The sequence below is a fragment of the Orycteropus afer genome, unplaced genomic scaffold (genome assembly GCF_000298275.1).
Source record: "Orycteropus afer afer isolate SDZICR_OR568_19922 unplaced genomic scaffold, OryAfe1.0 scaffold00174, whole genome shotgun sequence".
Lineage (NCBI taxonomy): Eukaryota > Metazoa > Chordata > Mammalia > Tubulidentata > Orycteropodidae > Orycteropus > Orycteropus afer.
In genome coordinates, this window is record NW_006921761.1 from 6,097,069 (window position 1) to 6,119,247 (window position 22,179).

General features: G+C 60.3%; 3 protein-coding genes across 3 annotated transcripts in view; 1 reads left to right on the forward strand and 2 right to left on the reverse strand.

The window, feature by feature from the left end:
• The window catches only part of GRIN1 (glutamate ionotropic receptor NMDA type subunit 1), a 31,713-nt gene extending 15,611 nt beyond the window's left edge, over positions 1 to 16,102 (forward strand). The window contains exons 8-21 of the mRNA XM_007946957.2: positions 875 to 1,019; positions 1,117 to 1,200; positions 8,897 to 9,038; positions 9,119 to 9,246; positions 10,033 to 10,197; positions 10,267 to 10,385; positions 10,496 to 10,608; positions 10,676 to 10,824; positions 10,902 to 11,059; positions 11,538 to 11,699; positions 12,020 to 12,129; positions 12,209 to 12,354; positions 13,605 to 13,715; positions 16,034 to 16,102. Coding sequence (XP_007945148.1) covers positions 875 to 1,019; positions 1,117 to 1,200; positions 8,897 to 9,038; positions 9,119 to 9,246; positions 10,033 to 10,197; positions 10,267 to 10,385; positions 10,496 to 10,608; positions 10,676 to 10,824; positions 10,902 to 11,059; positions 11,538 to 11,699; positions 12,020 to 12,129; positions 12,209 to 12,354; positions 13,605 to 13,715; positions 16,034 to 16,102 — 1,801 coding nt within the window. The remainder of the gene's footprint in view (positions 1 to 874; positions 1,020 to 1,116; positions 1,201 to 8,896; positions 9,039 to 9,118; positions 9,247 to 10,032; positions 10,198 to 10,266; positions 10,386 to 10,495; positions 10,609 to 10,675; positions 10,825 to 10,901; positions 11,060 to 11,537; positions 11,700 to 12,019; positions 12,130 to 12,208; positions 12,355 to 13,604; positions 13,716 to 16,033) is intronic.
• Positions 16,103 to 17,034: 932 nt separating this feature from the next.
• Positions 17,035 to 18,152, reverse strand: LRRC26 (leucine rich repeat containing 26). The gene is made up of 2 exons (XM_007947068.1): positions 17,480 to 18,152; positions 17,035 to 17,354 (listed from the first exon to the last, which is right to left on the reverse strand). Exons 1-2 carry the CDS (start codon positions 18,150 to 18,152, stop codon positions 17,035 to 17,037), a joined length of 993 nt encoding a protein of 330 aa, XP_007945259.1.
• A 960-nt stretch (positions 18,153 to 19,112) lies between these two features.
• TMEM210 (transmembrane protein 210) lies at positions 19,113 to 20,015 on the reverse strand. The gene is made up of 4 exons (XM_007947069.1): positions 19,928 to 20,015; positions 19,630 to 19,765; positions 19,411 to 19,443; positions 19,113 to 19,305 (listed from the first exon to the last, which is right to left on the reverse strand). The coding sequence occupies exons 1-4, from the start codon at positions 20,013 to 20,015 to the stop codon at positions 19,113 to 19,115; spliced, it is 450 nt and encodes a 149-aa protein (XP_007945260.1).
• Positions 20,016 to 22,179: the final 2,164 nt, after the last annotated feature.

Consider the following 22,179-nt stretch of genomic DNA (forward strand, 5'->3'; position numbering starts at 1 on the left):
CTCCATCTCCACCCTGATCATCACCCGCTCCATTTCCAACTCTGATGCAGACATCGCACTGTTACAAGACTGCACCGCAGATGACCCAAGCTCACACTCACCCCCATGTGGCTGGCAGCACTTGGGAGGAGGCTGTGGCTGCCAGTGGGGCTCCAGGCCCACCAGGAGGTGAGGCAAGGACCTAGAGACAGCACTGGGCCTGCACTGAGATAGCCAGGGCCACCCTGAGGCAAGAGGAGTCAGCTCCTAGCCCCCCAACAGCACCAGGCACCTAGGTGGGCAGGCCCCAGCCATCCCCAGGCCCCCGACCATGAGGCAGTGAACACAGTGTGCACAGAACCCACCCCCCAGGGCCTACACAGGTGCCCACACAGTACAGACAGGCAATATACAAGCACACGTGTGTGCATTCGAGCACAGAGAAGTGCAGACACAGTCTTGTCTGTGTGCACAGACACATTGCATGGGGAAGCAAAGACACTGGGACAGTGGGCGTCCCACCAGGTCCCACATGTGCAGACAAGCTCACCAGCATGGCGGATCAGTACAACACCCATACTCACAGCAAGGCAGGCCGCCAGGCAGTCAAGAACATGGCCAACCCTACCTCCACCACTTGCTGCCCGAGTGACGCAGGCACGTGGGCTCCTCCTCCTCACTGTAAACTGACAATGCTGCTGTGAGGCCACAAGTTCTCACCTCCAGACAGCTCTGGAAACAGACTCTGCTGCCCAGGGGCCCCTCAGCCCCCATGAGCTCCGGCTACCCTTCTGCTCCAGGCCTGTGCACACTGCCTACCCTTCTGCCTGGCATGAGGTTCTGGTGCGAGACAGGCAGGATGGGAGAAGGGCCCTAATCACCTCCCTTGCTCCAGGGTGCTGATGTCTTCAAAGTACGCAGACGGGGTGACCGGCCGTGTGGAGTTCAATGAGGACGGGGACCGGAAGTTTGCCAACTATAGCATCATGAACCTGCAGAACCGCAAGCTGGTCCAAGTGGGCATCTACAATGGCACCCACGTAGGTGGGGGTCATGAGGGGGTGGGAGCTGGGGCCTTAGGGTCCTGGGGCCAAGACCCCTGCGCGGCCACCCTCCATCTCATACTCCCACCCCCAGGTCATCCCCAACGACCGGAAGATCATCTGGCCGGGGGGAGAGACGGAGAAGCCTCGAGGGTACCAGATGTCAACCAGGTTAAAGGTGGGGTCCCACTGCCCTGCTCTGAATGCCCCCCAGGCCCAAAAGCCAAGTAAGGGAAATGGGATGGGGCTTCTCTGCACCTGGCCCTTGGCGGCACACTTCGCACCTTGGAGGGAGCTGAGAGGGCAGGCTGAGGGAGGAGAGGAGAGTGCCCCAGGGGAAGTAGTGTGGGACAGGATTCCCCTGGGGAGGGGCTGATGGGGAGACAGAGGGACAGACAGATGGCCGCTCTGGGCCCCGCTGCATGCTCTCTGTCCAGAGTCCTGGAGATACCACCTCTACCCACACCCCTCTGAAGCCTCCAGGGCCTCCTGTCCTCTCTGCACCACCTTCCCAGGTATCCATTCCCTTTTCCGCTCTCTCCTGGGCCTTTGGGAGCCCCTCCCGGCTGGTCTTCTCCTGTGAAGCCTTTTTCTTCACCTGACTCATATATGAAGGGTCCTTGGGCTCATCCCTGGACCCCATGTCCCCCCCAGACACTCCCCATGTTAATGTACATCATATCAGGCCACCAAAGGCAAGGACCTTCAATGCAACATGTCCAACCAACCTTCCCCAGTGTTCCCATGAAACCTCTCTGAACTCTGTTTACTTCTGGGCCTGCTCCCTACAGCCCGGGCCAGTGCCCATGGCCTCACAACCAGGCTACCGCCCGAGCAGTCTGCCCCCTGAGACCACCCTCAGCCTTCAGGTCAACATTTGGTGGCAGGCACAGTGCCCTTCCCCACCACCAATGTGGCGAGTCTCTTGGCAGCTCAGACACCTCGGGCTGCAGGTAATGACCAAATGCTGACCACCAGAGGCCCGTCTGGGCTGCTGAGGTGGATGGATTTTCACAACTTGATTGCTCTTGCTGCACTGGTTTCTTTTTGGTAAACTTGTTATTGAAATATAACATACAGCTACATACAGAAAACGGATCAATCGTAAGTGTGCAGCTTGATCAATTAACTCAATGTGAGCACACCTGGGCAAATCACACGGTTTAAGAATACTGGGGTTTTAACTATGTACATAGATTCTGTGAGAAACATTTAAATAATCGTGACAAATCCAGACAGGAGGAGCAGTGCCGGCCGCTACGGGGGCCTCTGGCCACACACGACCTTTGAGTACTTGAAGTGTGCTGGTGCGGCTGAAGAACGGAATTGTTTTAATAGTTTTGTTGTTCTTGTTGGATCTGCACAGCAGAACTTCCACCAGTTCATCAGTGTCTGCAGGTGCGACTCAGTGACGCAGTGGCATTCCCCGAGTTCTGCAACCATTCTCACCCTCCTTTTCTGAGTGGGTCCTCCCCCACTCACACCACCTCACTGCCTCTAAAGCCCTCCTGAGCCCATGCCGATAGATCTGAAAAGAACACAATGCTCACGGCAGACGGTCTTTGTTGTTGCTGTTGTTGTTAGGAGCCGTGGAGTCAGCTCTGACTCAGTGACCCCGAGGACAGCAGAAGGAAACACTGCCTGGTCGTGCACCGGCCTCACAACCCTCGCCACGCTGGACCCCATCACCGCAGCTACTGTCAGGCCATCTTGTCGAGGGGCTTCCTCTTTGTCATGGACCCTCCACTTTATGAAGCATGATGCTCTTCTCCAGGGACTGGTCCCTTCTCACAACATGACCCAAGTACAAGAGACAAAGTCTGGCCATTCTCGCTTCCAAGGAGCGTTCTGGCTGTCCTTCCTTGAGACAGATTTGTTTGTTCTTCTAGCAGTCCATGGTGCCTTCAGTACTCTTTGCCAGCACCACAACTCAACAGCATCGGTCCTTCTGCTGTCTTCCTTACTCACTGGCCAGCTCTCACATGCATATGAAGCTACTGAAAATACCAGGGCTTGGGTCAGGCACACCTTAGTTTTCAACGTGACATCTTTGCTTTTAAATAAAGAAGTCTTTTGCAGCAGATCTGCCCAGTGGAATATGTAATTTGATGTCCTGAGTGCTGCTTCTATGGAAGTTGGCTGTGGATCCAAGTAAAATGAAATCCTTAACATCAATCTTTTCTCCATTTATCAAGATGTTGCTTATTGGTCCAGTTGTGAGGATTTTCATTTCCTTTTTGTTGAGGTATAATCCATACTGAAGGCTGTAATCTTTGATCTTCATCACTAAGTACTTCAAGTCTTCTCCGTTTTCAGCAAACAAGGTTGTGTCATCTGCATATCTCAGGTTGTTAATGAGTCTTCCTCCAATCCTGATGCCAGGTTCTTCTTCATATAGTCCAGCTTCTCAGATTATTTGCTCAGCATACAGATTGAATAAGTGTGGTGAAAGGATACAACCCTGATGCATACCCTTCCTGATTTTAAACCATGCAGTGTCTCCATGTTCTATTTGAACAACAGCTTCCCAGTCTATGTACAGGTTCTTCGTAAGTGTTCTGGAATTCCCATTATTTGCACTATTATCAATAATTGGTGATAATCTAGATAGTTGAATGCCTTTGCATAGTCAATGAAACACAAGTAAACATCTTTTGATCTCATTGAGATATTTCAACAAACGGATGCCACACTTGAGGCACTCACTTGGCTGTACCAAGAGATTTGAAAGACAGCTACCTGGCCAACCGACTGGAAGAGGTCCATATTTGTACCCATTCCAAAAAAAGGAGATCCCACAGAATGTAAAAATTATCAAACAATATCATTAATATCACCCGCAAGTAAAATCTTGCTGAAGATAATTCAAAAATGGTTGTAGCAGTATACTGACAGAGAATTTCCAGAAATGCAAGCTGGATTCAGAAGAGGATGTGGAATGAGGGATATCATTGGTGATGCCAGATGGATCTTGGGTGAAAGCAAGGAATTCCAGAAAAATGGTTTGCTTGTGTTTCATTGACTATGCAAAAGCATTTGACTGTGTGGATCATAACAAATTATGGATGACATTGAGAAGAATTGGAGTTCCAGAACACTATTGTGCTCATCAGGAACCTATACATAGACCAGGAGGCTGTCATTCGAACTGAACAAGAAGATACTGAATAGTTTAAAATCATGAAGGCAGTGCGTTGGGATTGTATCTTTTCACCATACTTACTCAATCTGTATGCTGGACTATGTGAAGAAGAACGTGGCATCAGGTTTGAAGGAAAGCTCATTAACAACCTGACTTATGCAGCTGACACAACTTTGCTTGCTGAAAGTGAGAATGACTTGAAGCACTTACTAATGAAGATTTAAGACTATAGTCTGCAGTATGGATTACACCTCAACATAAAACAAAAATCTTCACAACTGGTCCAATAAACAGCTTCATGATTAATGGAGAAAAGATTGAAGTCATCAAGGACTTCATATTACTTGGTTCTATGATCAACACCAGCAGAAGCAGCAGTCAAGGCATCAGGCGACATACTGCATTGGGCAAATCTGCTGCAAAAGAGCTCTTTCAGGTGCTGAGGAGCTAAGATGTCTTCCTGATGACTAAGGTGCACCTAACCCAAGCAAGAAGCTCTGGTGGCATAGTGTCTAAGGCACTTGACTGCTAACCAGAAGGCTGGCGGTTCAAACCCACCAGCCACTCTCAGAAGGAAGACTGAGCAATCTTACCTCCATAGAGATACTGCCTTGGAAACCCAAGGAGGGGTCACTATGAGTCGCAATCAACTTGATGGCAGTGAGTTTGGTTTGTTTGGTTAACCCAAGCCATGGTATTTTCAATCACCTCATATGCATGTGAGAGTTGGACAACGAATAAGGAAGACTGAAGAAGAAGAGCTGATGCTTTTGAGGTGTGGTGCTGGCGAAGAATGCTGAAAGTACCATGGACTGCTAAAAGAACTAACGAATCTGTCCTGGGGGAAGTGCAGCTGGAATGCTCCTTGGAAGCAAGAATGGCCAGACTTCGTCTCACCTACTTTGGTCTTGTTGTCAGAAGGGACCATTCTCTGCAGAAGGATACCATATTTGGTAAAGTGGAGGGTCAATGAAAAAGGGGAAGGCCCTCAACAAGATAAATTGACACAGTGGCTGCAATGATGGGCATTGCAGGGATGCAGGGATCATGAAGCTGGCACAGACCAGGCAGTGTTTCATTCTGTTGTGCATAAGGTCTCTATGAGTTGGAGATGACTCAACGGCACCTAACAACAACCACAAACATCTTTCCAGGGTTTTCTGCTTTCAGCCAACATCTATCTGACATCAGCAATGATATTCCTTATGCCACGCCCTCTTCTGAATCCAGCTTGCATTTCTGGAAGTTCCCTGTCAATGGACTGCAGCAACCATTTTGAATTATCTTCAGTAAAATTTTGCTTGCATGTGATATTAATGATTGTTGTTGTTGCTGCTGTTGCTAGGTACCACGGAGTTGACTCTGACTCATAGCGACCCTGTGCACAACAGAATGAAACACTGCGCAGTCTTGTGCCAGCCCCACAACCCTTGCAGTAATTGAGCCCATCTTGACAGCCACTGTGTCAATCATCTTGTTGAGGACCTTCCCCTTTTTTGCTGACCCTGTACTTTACTAAGCATGATGTCCTTCTCCAGGGAATGGTCCCTTCTGACAACATGACTAAAGTAGGGGAGATGAAATCTGGCCATTCTTGCTTCCAAGGGGCATTCTGGCTGCACTTCTTCCTGGAAAGATTTATTCATTCTTTCAGCAGTCCATGGCACTTTCAGCATTCTTCACCAACACCACAACTCAAAAGTATCAGCTCTTCTTTGGTCTTCCTTATTCATTGTCCAGCTCTCACATGCATATGAAGGCATTGAAAATACCATGGCTAGGGTCAGGTGCACCTTAGTCTTCAAAGTGACATCTTTGCTCTTCAGCACTTGAAAGAGGTCTTTTGCAGCAGATTTGCCCAGTGCAATACAACATCTGACCTCTTGATTGTTGCTTCCATGGGTGTTGATTGTGGATCCAAGTAAACTAAAATCTTTGACAACTTCAATTTTTTCTCCATTAATCGTGATGCTGCTTATTGGTCCAGTTGTGAGGATTTTAATTTTCTTTATATTGAGGTGTAACCCATACTGAAGGCTATAGTCTTCGATCTTCATCAGTAAATGTTCCAAGTCTTCTTCACTTTCATCAAGCAAAATTGTGTCATCTACATATCTCAGGTTGTTAATGATTCTTCCTCCAATCCTGATGCTGCATTCTTCTTCATGTCGTCCAGCTTCTCAGATTATTTGCTCAGCATACAGATTAAATAAGTATGGTGAAAGGATACAACCCTGATGTACACCCTTCCTGATTTTAAACCTTGCAGTATCCCCTTGCTCTGTTCAAACAACAGCCTCCTGGTCTATGTACAGGTTCCTCATGAGAACAATAAGTGTTCTGAAATTCCCATTCTTCTCAATGTTATCCACAATTTGTTATGATCCACACAGTCAGATGCTTTTGCAAAGTTGATAAAAACACAAGTAAATATCTTTCTGGTATTCTTTGCTTTCAGCCAAGATCCATCTGACATCATCGATGATATTCCTCATTCCATGTCCTCTTCTGAATCCAGCTTGCATTTCTGGGAGCTCCCTGTCAATATACTGCTGGAACTGTTTTTCAATTATCTTCAGCAAGATTTGTGTGTGGTATTAACGATGTTGTTTTATAATTTCCACATTCTGTTGGATCACCTTTCTTTAGAATGGGCCCAAGTATAGATCTCTTCCAGTCAGCTGCCAGCTCTGCATCCATTTGTTGAAACTTCTGAATGGGCATTCCATCAATTCCTTCAGTGCAGCTTGGACTTCTTCCACCAGTACCATCAGTTCTTGGTCATATGCTCCCTCCTGAGATGGCTGAATGTCAACTAATTCTTTTTTGCTACAGTGACTCTGTGTATTCTTTCCATCTTCTTTCGATGCTTCCTGCATAGTTCAGTATCTTGCCATTAGAAACCTTCAGTATTGCAACTGAAGGCTTGAATTTTTTTCTTCAATTCTTTCCACTTGAGAAATGCTGAGTCTATTCTTTCCCTTTGATTTTCCATCTCCAGGTCTTCGCACATTTCATTATAATACTTTACTTTGTTCTCTCGAGCTGCCCCGTGAAATCTTCTGTTCAGATTGTTTACTTCATCATTTCTTGAATTCACTTTAGCTATTCTCCCTCTGGTAGCATAGTGGCTAAGACACTTGCCTGCTAACCAGACCGCTGGCGGTTCAAACCCACCAGCCGCTCCTCGGAAGGAAGGTTGGGCATTTCTCCTTCCGTAGTGATACTGCCTTGGAAACCCAAGGAGGGGTCGCTATGAGTCGGGGCCGACTCGACGGCACATAACAACAACAACAACATTCTCCCTTTAACAGCAACTTTCAGGGTCTCTTCTGACACCCATTTTGGCCTTTTCTTCCTTTCCTTTCTTTTTAATGACCTTTTGTTTTCTTCATGTATTTTCTTCTTGACCTTATCCCCCAACCTGTCTGGTCTTCAGTCACTGGTGTTCAATACATCAAATCTGTTCTTTAGATGGTCTCTAAATTCAGGTGGGATGTACTCAAGGTCATATTTTGGCTCTCATGGACTTGTTTCAATTTTTTTCAACTTCAACTTCAATTTGCATATGAGCAATTGATGGTCTGATCCATAGTTGGCTGCTGACCTTGTTCTGACTGATGATACTGAGCTTGTCTATCGGATGTAGTTGATCTGATTCCCGTGCGTTCCATCTGGTGAGGTCCACGTGTATAGTCACTATCTATGTTGTTGAGAAAAGGTATGTGCAGCGCACAAGTCGTTGGCCAGGTGTTAATTCTGTCACCAGTGCTGCACTTTCCATTCTTCATATATTGAGTTTATTGAGCACACACACATTTATTGCAAAGTGAGAAACCGCAATGGAAGTTTAAAGAGCATGTCAGCTCCATCGAGGGCTCCCACTCCCCCCTGGATCAAAGTCCGCTCCTTCCGGCTGACTCTCCCCCAGAACTCCCCTCCAGGCTCCCCTGCATAGGTCTGCTCACCCCTGCCCCTATCTCCCTGCCAGGACCCAGGGCCTGTCCGTACATCACCACCCCACCCACTGTATCCTCAGCTGTGCTCACTTACAAAGTGAGTGCCACCCCTCCACCTGCCACCCAGGGACAGGGAGGAGGGATGGGTCACAGCATGAGCCCAAGGAGTCCGGGGACTTAGGAGGCAAGCCCAGGACAAGAGGCTGAAAGAGGAAGGGAGAAAGGAGGGCGGTCAAAGACTGGAAACGCAGGCCAGTGTTGACAGGCTGCTGGGGAGGCCGAGAGGCAGGAGGCCTGGGGAGAAGACTCCACTGGACCCCTGAGCGTCCCAGGCCTGTGCTGGCTCTGAGTGGAAGTCTGTGGACAGGCCCGCCTCGTGGCTCTGGGCTGGGACAGGCTGTTTTTTCTTTGAGAAGTCAGAGAAAGTGCCCCACACAGGCTGAAGTCCAGGCAGGCTCCCCTCACAGAGCGGGTGGAGTCCAAGCCTGATGAAAAAGGGGCCAAGAGACGGGAACAGGTTTCCAGAGGTTGTGTGCCTCCAGGATGCTGCACACCATCTGATGGAGCTTGGAGGCTGGTGCACCGGGATCCCTGAGAACAGCAAGAAGCTGGGATGGTCACAGTGGTGGGGGAGGCTGGAAAGGGTGCCCAGCCAGCAGTGGCCAGCAGGGCACACGGCACTGGGGCAGGCCGAGCGCTGACAGGTGGACTGCGCTCAGGGCCCCCAGGGGCCACGGGTCAAGGCTGAGTTTGCCCCATCTGCCCACCCCCAGATCGTCACGATCCACCAGGAGCCCTTCGTTTACGTCAAGCCCACGCTGAACGACGGGACGTGCAAGGAGGAGTTCACGGTCAATGGGGATCCTGTCAAGAAGGTGATCTGCACCGGGCCCAACGACACGTCGCCAGGCAGCCGTGAGTGCGGGGTGCAGAGGCGCTGGGGGGTGGCGAGGGCACAACCGGACGCCCAGCGGTAACCGCCCCCCACTCCTCAGCCCGCCACACGGTGCCTCAGTGCTGCTACGGCTTCTGCATTGACCTGCTCATCAAGCTGGCACGTACCATGAACTTCACCTACGAGGTGCACCTGGTCGCCGACGGGAAGTTTGGCACCCAGGAGCGGGTAAGCGGTGGGGCCCTCGCCATCGCAGCACACAGGCCCAGACGCCATGCTCTGGGGCCGTGGCGGGGCCTGTGGGGACAGGGCCTGCGAACCTGGAGTGTGAGCTACCTGTAGTGGATGGGGCGGGGCCTGGGAGAAGCTTGAAGGAGGCGGAGTCTCTGGTGGTGTGGGAGGAGCATAGAGAGGGTGGGGCCAGCGGGGGGGTGTCTGTAAGCCGGAGTGGGGCCTGGAGTAAGCGGGGCCTGCGGTGGGGCCTTGAGTAGGCGGGGTCTGGAGAGGGCGGGGCCTTGAGGGGTGATGTACTCTGCCCTGGGCAGAGGCTGTGGTGGGATTGGCAGGGCCTGGAGTGGGCGGAGCCTGAACTAGGCAGGGCCTGTGATGGGTAGCAGGGCGTGAGTGGGCTGGACTTGCAGTGGGGTGGGTGGGGTAGGGCCTGGAGTAGACAGGGTCTGGAGTAGGCAGGGCCTGCGGTGGGATGGGTGGGGCGGTGTCTGTGAGCTGGGGTGGGGCCTGGAGTAGGCGGAGCCTGTGGAGGGGTGGGCGTGACCCGAGGTGGGCAGGGCATTGGGGGTGGGCGTGGTTTGGAGTAGGCAGGGCCTGCGGTGGGATGGGCATGGCCTGAAGTAGGCGTGACCTGGAGTAGGCAGGGCCTGCGGTGGGATGGACGGGGCCTGGGGAAGGCATGGGTGCGGTGTTGTGGGTGGCGCTGTCTGTGAGCCCGGGCGGGCCACTGAGGAAGCCGATCCCTGTGGTGCCTGCATCTTGGCCCTATTGGCTGACCCCCAGGTGAACAACAGCAACAAGAAGGAATGGAACGGCATGATGGGGGAGCTGCTCAGCGGGCAGGCGGACATGATCGTGGCCCCGCTGACCATCAACAACGAGCGCGCGCAGTACATCGAGTTCTCCAAGCCCTTCAAGTACCAGGGCCTGACCATTCTGGTCAAGAAGGTGGGCGCGCGTGGCCGGCCGGGGGGACGCCCGGCAAGGCCCGGGCGCTGACGGCCTGTCTCCCCGCAGGAGATCCCCCGGAGCACGCTCGACTCGTTCATGCAGCCCTTCCAGAGCACTCTGTGGCTGCTGGTGGGGCTGTCGGTGCACGTGGTGGCCGTGATGCTGTACCTGCTAGACCGCTTCAGGTGAGCGCCACCGCGGGGCGGCCAGCCGAGCGCGGGGCGGGCAGGCGGGCAGGCCGAGGGGGCTGCGGGCCGCAAGGCTGCCTCTCCCGCCCGCCCTCTGCGCCCCGCAGCCCCTTCGGCCGGTTCAAGGTGAACAGCGAGGAGGAGGAGGAGGATGCGCTGACCCTGTCCTCAGCCATGTGGTTCTCCTGGGGCGTCCTGCTCAACTCGGGCATCGGGGAAGGTGAGCCGCGTCCGCCCCGCCCCGCCGCCCCCACCCGGCAGGCGCTGATCCGCGCCTCTGCCCGCAGGCGCCCCCCGGAGCTTCTCAGCGCGGATCCTGGGCATGGTGTGGGCCGGCTTCGCCATGATCATCGTGGCCTCCTACACCGCCAACCTGGCGGCCTTCCTGGTGCTGGACCGGCCTGAGGAGCGCATCACCGGCATCAATGACCCGCGGGTGAGACCCGGCTGGCGGAGTGGGCAGGGAGGGTCGGGCCCAGGGAGCAGCCGCGAGCCGCCCCTCTGTCCCCGCAGCTGAGGAATCCCTCGGACAAGTTCATCTACGCCACGGTGAAGCAGAGCTCTGTGGACATCTACTTCCGGCGGCAGGTAGAGCTGAGCACCATGTACCGCCACATGGAGAAGCACAACTACGAGAGCGCAGCCGAGGCCATCCAGGCAGTGCGGGACAAGTGAGGGGCGGGACATCCGGGAGGGGCGGGGCGTACCGGGGGCGTGGCATCCTGGTGGGGAGGGACAAGTGAGGGGCGAGGCAGGACGGGTGAGAGGCGGGGCGTCCTGGGGGCGGGGCATCCAGTAGAGTGGGACGGGTGATGGGCGGGGCATCGGGGCGGGGCATGGGGTAAGTGGGAAGTGAGGGTGCGGTATGGGGCGGGGCGTACTTTGAAGGGCGGGTCACCTTTGTGGGGCTGGGCAGTGAGGGGCCCGGCGTCAAGGCGGGTGGTGGGTGCAGGTACAAGGAAGGGTGTGGCAGCCAGGTGTGGGAGGGCCGCAGGCCATATAATGAAAGTGAGCCAAAAGGGTGTTCAGGCTGTGGGGACCACGGGAGCGATGAAGGTGACAGGCTTACAGGTAGGGCAGGTGCACCGGGGGCTCAGGAGTGCCGCCAGCGCGCAGGCTCCGTCACGCTCACCCCACCCCCGTCTGCAGCAAGCTGCATGCATTCATCTGGGACTCCGCGGTGCTGGAGTTCGAGGCCTCTCAGAAGTGCGACTTGGTGACCACGGGCGAGCTCTTCTTCCGCTCGGGCTTCGGCATCGGCATGCGCAAGGACAGCCCCTGGAAGCAGAATGTCTCCCTGTCCATCCTCAAGTGAGTTTGCCTTCCGCCGGCCTCACTGCCCCCACCACCTCTCTCCGAGAGCCTCCCTGCCGAGGCAGACCCGAGTGCCGCTGTGGTCACACTCAACCCCTGCCCGCATCCGGACTCCGCCTTCAGCCACCTGGACCCTGCAAAGGCCTCTCCCCGGCTCCTCCTCCCCAGGCCCCGCCCAGCACCCTGGCCAGCCCCGCGCACCACCCTGCCCAGGTCCTAGCCCCTTCAGCCCTTGCGGAGTCCATGCTACGCCCACTCCAGGCCCCAGGCCCCGCCCTACTCCCAGCCCCACCCCATTCGCACACGTGCTTGCCCAGATCCCACGAGAACGGTTTCATGGAAGACCTGGATAAGACTTGGGTGCGGTACCAGGAGTGTGACTCGCGCAGCAACGCCCCTGCCACCCTCACCTTCGAGAACATGGCAGGTGAGAGCCTCAGCCCGCCCACGCGTCCTCAGCCCGGAGTGGGGCTCGGCAGCACTGAAGGTTGTGTTCCTTGGCACAGGGGTCTTCATGCTGGTGGCTGGGGGTATCGTGGCGGGCATCTTCCTCATCTTCATTGAGATCGCTTACAAGCGCCACAAGGATGCACGCCGGAAGCAAATGCAGCTGGCCTTTGCCGCCGTCAACGTGTGGAGGAAAAACCTGCAGGTAGGGCAGGCCACCCTCTGAGGCCTGGTGCCCGTGGCCGGCCCGGCCCGGCCCTCCTCCGACCCCGCAGGCCATGGCATTGGTCCTGCCCCCAGGCGCGGGAGCTCGAGAGCCCACGTGGGCAGGACTGGAGCTGGGAGCCATGGCCAGGGGCAGCGGTGAGTGCTCCCGGGTTCAGGGGCAGCGTTGGCGGGAGGGCTGCCTGGAGGTGGCTGCCCACTCCAAAGCAGGGCCCAGGGAGGCCATGCAGCCCACACCAAGCCTTCGCCGTACGCTTGGTCTCCAGAGTCGCCCCCTGGCGCCCATTCCCTAGGAAGGCAAACTGAGGCAGGGTAAGACAGGCCCCACCTGTGTGTAGTGCCTGAGTCCAAGATGCTTTTGCCCTCCGCCGCCCCAAGACCCTCAACAGCCTCTGGGGCCCCTTCCCTGCTGCGTTCTCGTGCTCCGTGATGACAACCGAAGGGGGCTGGCTGGTCCAGCGCCCTGGCGGTGTTTGTGGGAAATGCTGCCAGCGGGCGAGGCTGGAGCCAGCAGCCATGACCCTGGGGACCAGGGTAGGCAGTGTCCCCACTGTTGGCTTCCGGTTTGCTCTATGGTTTCTCTTTCTGGGTGCCTGGGACCCAGGACACCATGGGTGCTACAGTGAGGCCCATGGGGGGTGGGGTACCAGAGCCCCATGCCTCTCATCTGCCCACTCTCGCTCTTGGCCGCACAGGTCCCGTGGGGACCTGGTCGCTGCTTCTCACAGGCGGCCACAAGGGCCACCAGAGCCACAGCTGGGGTCCCGAGAGCCCGCTCTTGTCCACTCCAATTCCATCTCACCACGTGCCTTCGGCCCCTCGGCCCTTTCCTCTCGGTGTGTGCCCCTTTGGGGTCAGTGGCCTCTGTGAGAATGGCAGGTCCTGCCTTCAGTCCTCAGAAGGTGCCAGTCAACACCACCCCACCTCCCGGGGACACCCAAGGGTCAGGGCTGCCCAGGAAACAGGGCACGAGGCAGACCTCCCAAGAAGAGAGCCGGCCAGGACCCCCGAGGCCAGCCCCCAGCATGAGTAAGGTCGGGCCGAGGCCCAGGCAGGAAATGCAGCCGCCCTCGTGGGCCTGGCCGTCCACTCAGCAGCAGTCCAGCACAGGGAGGCAGACAGGAGTGAGGGCCGAGCGGCCGGCCAGGCCGGGCAGCAGCCCCCAGGAGCAGGCGAGGGCAGGTGTGGCCGCCAGCCTAGCATCTAATCACTTATACATATTCATTTTAGGATAGAAAGAGTGGTAGAACAGAGCCCGACCCCAAAAAGAAAGCCACATTTAGGGCTATCACCTCCACCCTGGCCTCCAGCTTCAAGAGACGTAGGTCCTCCAAAGACACGGTAAGGGGGACACCCCCGTCACACGTCTCCGACTCTTCTCGCCCCACGCCCCCGTGTCTCCGTCCCGTGCATCAGGCGTGCTCTCCCCTCATCATCCCACCCAGCCCCCCACCGCTCCTGCCCCTCACTCGCCAGAGCTGGCCCTCCCCCACCACACTGGGTGCAGCGCCCTCTCTCCCCCCTCACTCTCTCCCCAACTCTGAGCCGTTCTCTGGCTCCCTGTCCTTGGAACACCCTCGGTCCTGTCTCCCCCGTGTGTCTCTCTGCCCCGCGCTGCCCACCCCTCCCCCACCACCATGCCATGACCACCACACACCATCTGGAAGCTGTGTCATGTTGTCGGTCAGTCAGTCAGTCAGTCACTGCCTCTCGGGCTGTGCCGGTCCACGGAGCCCAGAGGGCCGGCGTCCTGGCTCCGCGCCCGCCGGGAGGAGGCGCCACACCCCTCTGTCCCTGGTCTCTGGCTTCTCCCAGGGGAGCCACCACCCTCCCTGCGACGTCTCTGGAGGGGGTGGCTGTGACGTCCCATCCCGTCCGTCTGTCTGGCCGCTGGCCCTGCCCCCGACACCTGTGTCACCCGTCTCACCAGAGCCATGTGTGTTGCATCTTCCATGTGGTCTCTGTGTGGGCCGGGGGCTGGGGGCCGGGCCCGGGTCCCTCTGGGTGGACGGCGGGGGGCCTGGGGTTGGGACCGGCCCTGGCCACATGGGCTGTGGGGGGATGGGGTGGGACCAGGCTGAGCAGGGGCCCTGCAAGAGTGGCGGCAACCCCAGAGAGTCTGAGAGCCCAGGGGGACAGGGCAGTTCCCAGGAGAGGCCCAGGGAGGAGAGCAGTGCCTCGGCTCTGGACCCCGGCCATACCCCGTAGTGTCCCCAGTCAGAGCCAAGCCTCTTCCTCTTGCCCTGGGCAGCTTCTCACTGCAGCTCATACACACACTGGGACCAGGCAGCCAGCCCTCAAAAGGGACACAGCTTTGCTAGGGGCACCTCAGTATCAGGCAGCATGTGGGAGGGGCTGGAATAGAGCAAGGCCCAGTGGCTGCCAGGGGCGATGTGGCCTCCCACCAGGCGGCCCGCAGAGAGCCCTCCTCACCCTGAAAGGGGATTTGCAGGACCAGTCAGGGCACTTGAAGTGGGGCAGGGGAAGCAGGTCTCAGTGGACAGCCACCAGGGTGTCACAGGAGGGACTTGTGAGGCCTGGCTGCTAGGCAGCCTGGGGGAACAGGTTTGGCACGGGGATGGTGGAGAGTGAGGGTCATGGGATCAGGAACAGGAGACCTAAGGAGCAGCTGGGGCCACCCTAGGCCAAGGCACCCACAGCCATGCCCACTGCAGAGGGAGTGGGGCCTACGTTTGCAGGAAGGGACAAGGTCTGAGTGTGGGGAGGGAGTGGGGGCAGCGCAGGGAAGAGGAGGGGTCCCCAGCATCGTGATGAGCTGGCGCTTTGGGGGCAGCTGGCCGAAGGGGGAGCAGAGAACATCTTGCAGGCAATGGCAGCTTTCAGAAGGGGTCATTGGGTCCCAGGGCCCCGGCCAGAGAAGACACGCCCCCACCCCTGCTTGGGTAGCTCACACCCCCTCACGGTGCCCTTCCCAGAACATGCCCCCAGGCCCTCCCACAGAGCCCCCGTGGGCCCCAGGGACCCGTCCTCCTGGGCCAGCCCAGCACCATGCAGCATCAGGGGCCCTGCCCTGCAGGGGTGACTGCAGGGGCACTGCCAGCCGGGGGGCTGGGCGGGGGTGAGCAGCCCAGCTCCCACCCTGTCTCTGGGGCTGGGCGGCTGCTCAGAGGGAGGCTGGGTGGGGGGCTGCTTGGGACAGGGGTGGGCCTGGCTGCTGAGTTCCTCACTCCTGTCCTGAGGCTGGTCCGGGCCTGGGCGGCTCTGGGCACTCAGGGCTGGCTGGGGTCCCTGGCTGCCGGAGGGGCCGGTATTGATTGTCGGTTCTTATTTATAGAGCACCGGGGGTGGACGCGTCGCTTTGCAAAACCAAAAAGACACAGTGCTGCCGCGACGCGCTATTGAGAGGGAGGAGGGCCAGCTGCAGATGTGTGCCCGGCATAGGGAGAGCTGAGACGCCCCGCCCGCCCTCCTCTGCCCCCCTCCCCCGCAGACAGACAGACAGACGGACGGGACAGCGGCCCGGCCACGCAGAGGCCCCGGAGCACGAGCGGGTCGGGGGAGGAGCGCCCCCAGCCTCCCCCCGGCCGCGCCCGCCCAGCCGCCCCCGGTCAGCCGGCTGGCCAGTCCCCGCCCAGGCCCCGCGCGCGTCCCGGAGCCGTGGGGCTAACGGGCGTCTTGTCTGTATCTCTATTTTGCAGCAGTACCATCCCACTGATATCTCGGGCCCGCTCAACCTCTCAGACCCCTCGGTCAGCACCGTGGTGTGAGGCCCCCGGAGCCGCGCGCCCGCGCGCCCGCCCAGTTAGCCCGGCCAAGGACACTGATGGCCCTGCTGCCCGGGAAGGCCTGAGGGAAGCCCACTCGCCCCAGAGACTGCCCGCCCCGGGCCTTCCGTCCGTCCGTCCGTCCGTCCGCCCGCCGCCTGGCGAGCAGGCCCTGCTGGACCGAGCGCGGACCGGAGCGGCACAGCACGGGCCAGAGGCTGAACCGGTTGGGCAGGGCCGCAGGGCGCTCCGGCAGAGGCAGGGCCCTGGGGGCTCGAGCAGGGCAGGGGCTCCCCTGGCCCTGGGCGCAGGGGCAGGAACACAGCCCCATCCTGCGCGCCACCACCGGAGCCACAGCCGGGCCCACCGCCCCAGCTGGCTGGGCCACGCGCTCCTCCAGCCTCTGCGTTCCTCTCCTGCCTGCGCTCCACCCCGCCCCTCTTCTCGCTGCACCCCCCCAGCCCCGCCCCTGCTCCCGCGGACGCGGCCGCCGGCTCGCCCCGCCCCTTCCCAGCCCAGTCCGGACTCCGGGCCTGCGGCCGCTGGTGGCGCTCCCTGTTGCTCTGTACGCCTCGCTCGCCTGCAGCCGAGGAGCGCGGCGGCTACCCTCAGCCCTGTCCGGCGCCCCCGCCCCTTCGCCCCGGGTGTGTGACCCGCCCGCCACCTTGTACAGGCCCGGCCCCCCGTGTCTGAGCGCGCGCCTTCCCCGCGCGGCCCGGGCGTTGCCCCCGCCCCTCTCCGCCCAGGGCCCCGGCGCTCCGCCCCCTTGGCCCGGCGCGCGCACTGGTGTTGCCTAAAGGAATGTCACCAAAATTTCCATCTGTGCCGCTTGTTGACGCCGTCGGGGTGTGAGGGGAGGGGGCAGGGAAGGCTCTCGAGCGCCTGTCGGGGCGTGCGGTGCAGGGTGGGAGCGCCCCTGGCCCGCGGAGGCCGGCTCAGGCTTGGGCGGCGGCGGGACTCTCAGGGTCCGCGGGCTGGACGGCGGGCTCCGGGTCTGGCGGCCCCTTGCGCGGGCGGCGGGTGCCGCCGCGATGGCGGCGGCGGCGGCGGTAGGCGCTGCACGCGGTGAGTATGGAGCCCAGCGCCAGGCAGGCGGCCAGACTGGCGAGGAAGGAGAAGGGTCCCAGCACGTAGACCACAGCCAGGTCCCGCAGGGCCAGGGGCTGCGCGCAGTGGCTGAAGGAGGCTTCGGTGAAGGTGGTCAGGGGTCTGAGCGTCAAGCGCCCCGGGAACACGCACAAGAGGGTTTCCGCCTCTGAGGGTAGACAACCGGGCGTCAGGCGGAGTCCGGCGGCCTCGGCTGCCGCGCGACCCGACGGTCGCCGGCTCACGCGGCACCTCCCCCCACAGCTCACCGGCGCCCCCACCTCGATGGCTCACCTGGGGGTCGCGGGTGCTGGCGCAGCCAGCCACAGAGAGGGCGCAGCGCACAGCCGCAAGCCCAGGGGTTACCTCGCAGACGGAGCGAATCGAGGGCGGGCAAAGTGGCCAGCAGGCCCGGCCCGAGCGCCGCCAGCGCGTTGTCCTGGAGGTTCAGAGCGCGCAACAGCGGGAGCGCGCCCAACGCCGCAGGCTCCAGGCGCGCCAGGCGGTTGTCAGCTAGCGAGAGGACACGCAGCGCGCGTAGCGGCGCGAAGGTACCGGGCGCCAGTGCCTCCAGCAGGTTGGAGCCGAGGTCGAGCCGCTGCAGCGCGCCCAGGCCCCAGAAGGCACGCGCGTGCATGGCGCTCAGCCCGTTCTCGCGCAGGTCCAGGCTCAACAGCGCGCCTGCGTCCGCGAAGGCGCCGGGCGGCAGCGCTCGCACACGGTTGTGGTCCAGCAGCAGCGCGCGCACGCGCCGACTCAGGCCAACGGGGACGGCGGGCAGCGCGCGCGCCGAGCAGTTGGCCTTGCCGCCCGGCGCACACGCACACGCCTCGGGACAGGCCGGAGCGCCGGTGGGCTCCGAGGGGACCGCGGCAGAGAGCGCCTGGGCGCGGCTGGGCCATGGCGCCAACAGCAGCCACAGCAGGACGGAGGGCAGTGGCCACGAGAGAAAAAAATGGCTTCGCATGGGGGCAGCGCTGGGGCCGCGGCGAGAACGCCCGTCGCACCCGGATTCCGTTGCCCTAAAGCCCGTTGTACCTGGAGCCTGCCCCTGTGGCGCCCACAGCAGTATTAACTCTACAGCTGGGGCGCCGGCAGTTCCTGTCCCACGACTGGCTCCCGCCTGGGGCGGGGGCCAGGCACACAGCCAGCCCCGCGCTGCCAACCACCTGTCCAGAGCTGTTGTTTCCCTTGGCGGCTGTAGGCCACAGCTCTGCCGAGACCACCACCGGGCACCCACTGAAGCTTGCAAGCTGGACTGAAACCCACCCATGCCCACTCAAGTCTCAGCTGTCCCCAGGGCGCCCTGCTCCGCACCCCCTCACCCCAGTCTTGCCCAGCTGGGGCTGAGCAAAGTGGCCCTACCCTCCAGAGAGTGGACCTGCCCAGCCCAGCCCTCCCATTCAGCTTCTCCCCAAAGAGGTGTGCATCCCGAGAACCCAGGAGGGATGATCCATGCCCATGGTCGCCCCTAATCAGACGTGGCTGAACACACAGTGGGTGCCTGGGGTGGGCACTGAAGCAGGCAGGCCTGGGGAAGCAGGTCAGTGTCTGAGTCCTGTCCAGCCCCCAAGGCCTCTTCTGAACCTCCCTGGCCAGTGTGAGTGGGGGCAGGGGTATCACTCAGTCATGCCTGTCACATCACACCCAGCTCCCTCCTGGAAGAGCCAGAGTGTGACCCCCCCCACGACGGGCAGGGTTTCCCAGGGGGCGAGGGGCAGGGCCCAGAGACCCAGCACAAGGTGCAGGACTGTGGGGCTAGAGCAACAGTGGGGTCAGGGAAATTTGAGTGGTGCAGCCTCTGCCTGGGGCCAGGGAGGGTCTGGCACTGCCCCGCAGAAGACCCCAAGGGCTTTGGCCCATGCCCACATGAAGGAAGGACACAGAGGAGCTACTAAATATTCTTTAATTGCCTCACCCAGCAGCCTCACGGCTCGGGCGGGGGCGGTGGGGGCGGCGGGGGCGGGGGGGACGGCTCCTCCAGAGTGTCCATGGACTCGGTCCCGAGGCCCTGGTCCTCCATCACAGAGATCTCCAGGTCGGGGTCCATGAGGTGGGACTCCACGTGCACTGTGCGCAGGTCTGTATGCTCCTCCTGCACCCCGTAGTGCCCCACCAACCTGCCAGGACACGGGTGGTCAGGCGGCCAGGGGTACAGGCAGACCCACATTGGCAGCAGTGCTCCTGCAGCCACCAGTGGGCTCTGCCCGGCCCACATCACTCACCTCCTGTCCACTTGTCCAGGGGTCCTTGACTCACTGGAGGGCAGAAAGGGGTGTGAGTCTCAGAGCATGGGGCACACACCAGGGAGGTGCCATCCCCTGGCCCTCATGATGGCCTACCCAGGGGAGAGAGACCCCCTCCCTCAGGCAGCCCCACGGTGGCACACTGAGGCTGGCCTGCCCCTGCTTGGAGTGGCTCCCCGGGCAGCAAGGGGCACGCACCATTTGGCCCGCATGACGCCCACCACCACCATGACCAGGGCACAGAAGCAGACGGTGCCGATGCCGGACAGCACGACCAGCAGGGCGATGAGGGCCTCGCGACTGAGGCCCAGGCTGCACTCGCAGTAGGTCACAGCTGCGGAGACAGGGCAGCGTGGCAGCAGGGCCTCTCGGGCAGCTGGGGGACCCCTGGGCCCACCCCTGCCCTGGTGGTCATTGGAAGGACGGGGGTCCAGCCTGCCCCACTTGGATGAGGGAAGCCCTGGCTGGAGGTGGGGTGGGGGGCAGGAGGAAGCACCTGTGGCTGGGATGAGCAACAGGGACAGACATATCGGGCCGAGGGGGCGGCAGAGCCCGAAGAAGTAGGTCTGGGGAGGCGGGGCCATGTCCAGCCCCAGGCCCCACCAGACACCTCTGGACAGAGCTTGTCGGAAGGCTCTGACCTCACAATGAGGTGCTGGGCAGCAGGGCGGGTGGGGGCAGGGCCGCTGGAGCACCATCCCTGGGCCTGGAGTGGCCCCTCAAGGAGTGTGGGCAGGCAGCCTGGGGTGAGGAAGGGCTCGTGGACAGGGGATCAACTGCTCTCCTGTAGGGCCCACATCCCAGCTGGAGACCAGGGGTAGGGCACACCCTGGCCCCTAGGGACCAGTGGCCTGGCAACCCTGGGAGGCTTTGGCCCACCGCTCTGTTCCTGCTGTAGGAAAGGGGCTGCAGTGGACTAGGAGGGTCAAGAGGTGTTCTCATCCTAACAGGGCTGTGAGCCCTGTCACCCAGGAGACATCTGGGAGCCACCCAGCACACACCTGCCTGAGCCACAGCCCTGGGCCACAGGCCGGGCGCCCTCCCTCTGGAGCAGGTGGTTCAGAAACAGCTGGGGGTGGTGTGCTAGGCTCCCTCCTGCTTAACAAACATACCATTAAAGTTACTAAGAGCCCTCGGATGGATTTCCCTCAGCGTCTCTGCCCAGCATGCCCCGCCCACAGGGGTCTTCCCACCCCTTTATAGGTCCTGCAGACCAGGAGAGGGACTGAGGCTGGACATTGACTGGCTACTCCTGGACCCTGTTGTTACTGGCCAGGACACCAAGACACTGCCCTTGAGACACCGGGCTGTCTCCACCCAGGGCCCTCCCTCCCTCCCTCCTCCCCTCCGGCCTGCTCAGCAAACCAGAGGCAGCACGCAGAAATGCCCCAGTATCCTTGAGACCACCCAAGGCTCCTGCCAACACAGGCTTCAGAAGGCACCAGGGTGGGTGGTCTGAGGCCCTGGGGACTGGCTCAGCACTGGGCTGGAGGTTGGCTTTAGAATGGGTGTTTGGGAAATCGAAACCTAAGGACCTTGGTGTGTCCGGGGCAGCAGCTGGCTCTGCCACCTTGCCAATCCAGTTGGGCAGGTTTGCATCCTGGTGAGGACGGCACGCACCCGGCCCAGAGGTTGGGCACTGGCCACCTGGGGAACTGAGATGACCCAGATCTGCCAGAATGCCACTAGCAGCCCCCAGGATGGCCGACTTGTAGCAGACCTGGGGGAGGGGAGCCCGGGGAACCTGCACACCAGCCCTGTGGGCCTTTGTCAAGGTCACGATGCTGCCCGGAGAGGAGGAAGTACTGCCTGAACCAGCCGCAGAGCAGGGTGTGGGGGGAGCAGCCAGGTGGGGCCTGGACAACCCAGGGCACCCCAGTTCCCAGAGCCCTCAAGAGAATACTGGCTTCAGGCAGGGTGGCCCCTGCCCAAGAACTCTGCATCCCAGAGTAAGGCCAGGACCCAGATGGGTGTCAGGGTCCCCGGAGGAGTGCGCTGCCGTGGCAGCTGCCGTCTCCTGAACGCACAGCACCACTGCTCCCCAGCACGCCGGCTGGGGCCACCAGAGCTTCCACTGCAGGCTGCGGACAGATGCCGGGCAGTCACAAGGCCAGACACACAGTCCTTGGCTCGGGGCCTCAAGACGAGTGCTCACAGAGTCCAGCAGTGCCCCTGGACTCCCAGCCAGGCAGAGGGCAGAGGCCCCTCCAGGCAGAGGGCAGAGGCCCCTCCAGGCAGAGGCCAGAGGCCCCTCCAGGCAGAGGCCCCTCCTGGCAGAGGGCAGAGGCCAGCCTGGGAGACACTTCTCAGCAGCCCCGGTGCGATCCCACCTCCACTGCAGGCCTTGCTAGGAGTGGGTCGGGGGTTACATCAGGACCCCAGCAGGTTTAGGGCAGAGTGTGTGGCAGGCAGTGGCCTGCTCTGGGCATCTCCCCTGCCCTGCCCTGGGGCACCCACCAGGAAACTGGCCTCGAAGTCCCACTGCACCCTCCCCACCAGAGCCAGCCCCACAAAGTCACCAAGACAGGGACAGTGAGCCAGGCAGCTTTAATCCGGTTGTGTGCGTGGCATGTGTGCTGTGTGTGTTGTGTGTGGCGTGTGTGTTGGGAGACAGCCCGCCCCAGTGCTGTCCGTCCTGTGCACCAGGCCTGCAGGGAGGCGGTGAGGAGCTGGCTAGCCGCCCTGCCCCCGCGGGCGCCGCCTGCCCCCGTGGGCGCCGCCTGCCCCTGCGGGCTCCGCCTGCCCAGG